Here is a 5,000-nt window from a genome sequence, read left to right on the forward strand (position 1 = left end):
CCAGCGCTCGAGCACTTTGGCGCGGTGTGTGTGTTTGAGCGTGTGTGTGTGTGTGTGTGTGTGTGTAGAGTGTGTGTGTGTGTGCGCAGTGTTCTGACCCGGGCCACCTCGATCCAGCGCTCGAGCACTTTGGCGCGGTGTGTGTGTTTGAGCGTGTGTGTGTGTGTGTGTGTAGAGAGTGTGTGTGTAGAGTGTGTGTGTGTGCGCAGTGTTCTGACCCGGGCCACCTCGATCCAGCGCTCGAGCACTTTGGCGCGGTGTGTGTGTTTGAGCGTGTGTTTGAGCGTGTGTGTGTGTGTGTGTGTGTGTGTGTAGAGTGTGTGTGTGTGCGCAGTGTTCTGACCCGGGCCACCTCGATCCAGCGCTCGAGCACTTTGGCGCGGTGTGTGTGTTTGAGCGTGTGTTTGAGCGTGTGTGTGTGTGTGTGTGTGTGTGTGTAGAGTGTGTGTGTGTGCGCAGTGTTCTGACCCGGGCCACCTCGATCCAGCGCTCGAGCACTTTGGCGCGGTGTGTGTGTTTGAGCGTGTGTGTGTGTGTGTGTGTAGAGAGTGTGTGTGTAGAGTGTGTGTGTGTGCGCAGTGTTCTGACCCGGGCCACCTCGATCCAGCGCTCGAGCACTTTGGCGCGGTGTGTGTGTTTGAGCGTGTGTTTGAGCGTGTGTGTGTGTGTGTGTGTGTGTGTGTAGAGTGTGTGTGTGTGCGCAGTGTTCTGACCCGGGCCACCTCGATCCAGCGCTCGAGCACTTTGGCGCGGTGTGTGTGTTTGAGCGCGCGGTCACTCAGGCAGGTGGAGATGACGCAGTTGGTCACGCAGTTGAACTGGGTGACGGTGGCGCGGATGGTGGGAGCCAGATGCTCCTTTCCCTTCTTATCCCTCTGAGACCAGATGCTGCCCAGGCAGTGATACGGCACCACCTTCTTAAACAGCTCCTGAACAACCACAGAGGAAAGAGACAACACACGATAAAACAAGAGAGAAAGGAAAAGGGGAAGATGAGAATCTGTTACTATAGCAGCTCTGTTACCACGGCAACATCGCTGATCCCATAACATGTATACAACTGTAGCATTTCTGTTTCCAGAGCGACTCTCTTACCCTAGCACATCTGATCCTGTAGCATGTATGTTTCTATACCATCTCTGTTACCATAGCAACTCTGTTACTATACCATCTCTGTTACTGTAGCAACTCTGTTACTATACCATCTCTGTTACCATAGCAACTTTGTTAATGTAGCATCTCTGTTAGTGTAGAAACTCTGTTACTGTAGTGTCTCTGTTACTATAGCAAGTCTGTTACCATAGTAACACTCACCGCATCCATGAGGGTGAACTGTTCGGCCACCACTGTGGGGTCAAAGGTCAGGAAGTCCGGCCGGTCATCCTCATAGCCGTTCTCCTCCAGGAGGGAGAAGGGACACGACACGTGATCCAGCACTAAACACACACACACACACACACACACACGCTACATTATATTAGGCTTTGATTTTGGCTCATATGTGTGTGTGTGTGTATGTGTGTGTGCATATGTGTGTGTATCTGTGTGTGTGTGTGTATGTGTGTGTGAGTGTGTGTGTGTATCTGTGTGTATATGTGTGTGTGTATATGTGTGTGTGTGTGTGTGTGTTCTGACCCTCAGGCTCGGGTTCTTGCTGCAGTCTGCGGTGGAACTGTGCGAGCAGGTTGCAGGCTCGCCGCTCCAGGTCTGATCCGGGGAAGTTGACGTGCAGGTAGGAGATCAGGCGTCTGAGGCAGCTGTATTCCGGAGGCTTCCAGAAATCTTCTGAGTACTGATCCAGCCACGCTCCCAGGATCGACGAGATGGTGCTGAGGGCGAGAGAGAACCGTATTGTACGAGTATTGATGCACGTGACTCGACCTCCTGAATATAATAATAATAAATAATGATAATAATAAATTATGCTAGGCTAACGCTAGGCTAATGCTAGTTCCCAGCCCTGAGATCGGATGTGTGCTAGCGAGCCGCAGTTACTCACTTCCTGAGCTCGGTGCGGTCATCGTGTGTGAGTCTGTGACCTTCTGACCCCGGCAGGTGCTGCAGTTTAGCGTATCTGCAACAACAACACACGCTCAAACATGTTTTCCTGGGTTTTTTTATTTATTTTTTATTTTTTTACATTATTAACTTGCTGACGTTCTGCTGCAGTGCCACACTACCCACAATCCTACAGCGAGACCTACCAATCAGAGGCGTCTCTGTAACCATGGAAACCAAGCTAAACCTTTTGATCAGTTGTGCTTCCAGATGTTTCCCCCAGGTGAACCTGCTAACAATTCTCTCTCTCTCTCTCTCTCTCTCTCCCTCCCTCTGACTATCTTTTTTTTTCTCTCTCTCTTATTTCGTATTTCTCTTTGTTTCTCTCTTCCTCACATTTCTCTCTGTCCATCTCTCCTCCATGTCTCTCTCTCTCTCTCTCTCTCTCTCTCTCATCTGTCTCTTCCACATCTCTCTCTCTCTCTCTCTTCCCTGTCTCTCTTTCTTTCTTCATATCTCTCTCGATCAGCCTGTCTCACTCATGTCTCTCTTTCTCTCTGTATCTCTGTCTCAGCCTGTCTCTCTCTCTCTCCCTCATGTCTCTCTCTACTCTTTCTCTCCAACTGTCTCCCTCTTTTCTGTCTTGCTCTTCCTCCTCTCTCTATCCCTGTCTCTCCTTCTTTCTTTCTCTCAGCCTGTCTCTCTCTCTCTCTCTCTCTTTCCCCTGTCTCTCTTTTCCTCATGTCTCTCTCTCAGCCTGTCTCTCTCTCTCTCTCTCTCTCTTTCCCCTGTCTCTCTCTTCTCCTCATGTCTCTCACTCAGCCTGTCTTTCTCTCCCAGTTCTATCTCTTTCCCCTGTCTCTCTCTTCCTTACATCACTCTTTCTCCCAGCCTGTCTCTCTCTCTCTCCCCTTTTTCTCTCTCTCTCTCTGCCTCTCTTCCGCATATATAATTCTCCCAGCCTGAGTCTCTCCCTCCATTTTGCTCACTGTCTCCCCCATCTCACTTTCTCAGCCAGTCTCTCTCTCCTGTCTCTCTCTTGCCCTGTCTCTCTTTTCTTCATGTCTCTCTCTCTCTCTCTCTCTCTCTCTCTCTGTCTGTCCCCATCTCTCTTTCTCCTGCCCCTGTCTTTCTTTTCCTCATATCTCTCTCTCACTCCCCTGTTTCTCTCTTCCCTGTCTCTCACTCAGCCTCTCTTTCTCTCCCAGTTCTCTCTTTCCCCTGTCTCTCTCTCTCTCCCCTTTTTTCTCTCTCTCTCTCTGCTGCTCGTCTCATTCTCTCAGCCATCTCTCTCTCTCTCTCTGTCTGTCTCTATTTCCTTGTTTCTCTCTTCCACATCTCTCTCTCTCTCATTCCCAATTTTCCCTCCATCATTTTCTCTATCTCTCCCCCATCTCTCTTTCTCATCTCTCCATCCCCCCCATCTCTCTCTCTCTCTCTCTCTCTCTCTCCGTACCTGTTGAGCAGGAGGTCGAGCACCTGGTTGGTGGTGGTGAATGAGCGATATGTGCAGAGGAAGATGGTGACGTAGGTGGAGTCGTTCTCTCTGAAGGAGGAGACCATGTACTCCACCAGCCTCTCCAGCGTCCCCGCCTTAATGGTGCGCAGTTTACTCGTCTCGTACAGGCTCAGCGCCGAGTCCGAGTCCACGCCGAGCCAGCGCTGCCCCTTACTGACCGACGGCTGCACCTGCACCCTGCGCACCGAGATGGAGAACACGGCGCCGTCCTCCACCTCCTCCCCCAGCTCCTGAGTCGCATTCTGAACACACACACACACACACACACACACACATAGACACCGAGATTAGATGAGAGATACAGTCGAATACAACGCTTTAATATATAATCTAAACAGAAACATTCTGTTCGATTCGATTTGATTCTTTTATTCGATTCGATTGGATTCGATTATTTATTGTCGTAGATTCACAAACTGAACAATTTCCTAATCGCATATTTTAAATTTTATCAATTTTAATTAATTTCTTGTTTTAATTTTTCCATTAAAGGAAGGAACATGTGAGAGAAAACACCAGAAATATAAAAAAAATGAACAGACTCCTGGGATTTAAACAAGTTTTTAGACGCTTAACAAGTTAAAACCCCGAACAAATGTGATGTCACGTCATGAAAGTGATGTCAGAGTGGGCGGAGCTAACTTATTGACGCAAAGGTACTACATATTTACACAACAGAAAACGGAAAGTAATATTAATGACAGAAGGGCAACCGAATAAAACTTAATATTTATATTTTATTTAAATAAAAATTTTATTTATCGTAGTTAAGAGATTCGAGATAATTCATTTATTCTTAAAATATTTTACTTTTTATGATAGAATTTCAGTAAAGAAAGTGATGAGTGTCACTGTGAATAATTATTAAAAAATATAAATAATAAATAATTACACAATTATTAAATAGTAATAAAATTTATTCATATATTGTATTAATTATATTCACTTATATGTTTAATTTCATTGCATAAAAATGTGGAATAAAACTGTTTTACATTTAATATCAGGCACCACATACAAGGAATCGACCATTTTTAATCTTAAATTAATTTTTAATCTTAATCTTAAATTAAAAAGACTTTAATTTTTTCAATAAACGGAAAAAAAAATGGCAAAAAAAGACATGATGACGAATAATGAGAAAAAAACATAAATAAAATGATGCAACAAACCAAACATAAATATTATGAAATACTTCAACGTGAATACAAATTAGCAGAATATCTTAAAAAAAATGCTAAAATAAATAGTAAACAGACAAAACTAAAGTAAAGTAAACTAAAAATAACTAATAAACTAATAAACTAATAAGCTAATGTTATTTCTTGTGACGTTAAATAAATAAAGTGAGTTATTGAGCCGTCCTTCTCTCCTCACACACAGGAAGCAGATCATGAGGAAGTGGACGTGTGTAAACACACAGCGCTCACCGGTGGACGAGTCGATAACACACACAAACACACACACACACACACACACACAC

At 45.3% G+C, this 5,000-nt stretch overlaps 1 protein-coding gene across 4 annotated transcripts in view; it reads right to left on the bottom strand.

Moving 5' to 3' along the window:
* The window catches only part of LOC113535717 (ral guanine nucleotide dissociation stimulator-like), a 50,739-nt gene that overhangs the window by 12,615 nt on the left and 33,124 nt on the right, over nt 1-5,000 (bottom strand). For all 4 annotated transcript variants that reach the window (XM_053240143.1, XM_053240142.1, XM_034311143.2 and 1 more), the window contains exons 2-6: nt 3,455-3,759; nt 2,000-2,074; nt 1,636-1,829; nt 1,315-1,436; nt 714-929 (exon numbers count right to left, since the gene is read on the bottom strand). In XM_053240143.1, coding sequence (XP_053096118.1) covers nt 714-929; nt 1,315-1,436; nt 1,636-1,829; nt 2,000-2,074; nt 3,455-3,759 — 912 coding nt within the window. The remainder of the gene's footprint in view (nt 1-713; nt 930-1,314; nt 1,437-1,635; nt 1,830-1,999; nt 2,075-3,454; nt 3,760-5,000) is intronic.

The sequence above is a fragment of the Pangasianodon hypophthalmus genome, chromosome 15, assembly GCF_027358585.1.
Source record: "Pangasianodon hypophthalmus isolate fPanHyp1 chromosome 15, fPanHyp1.pri, whole genome shotgun sequence".
Lineage (NCBI taxonomy): Eukaryota > Metazoa > Chordata > Actinopteri > Siluriformes > Pangasiidae > Pangasianodon > Pangasianodon hypophthalmus.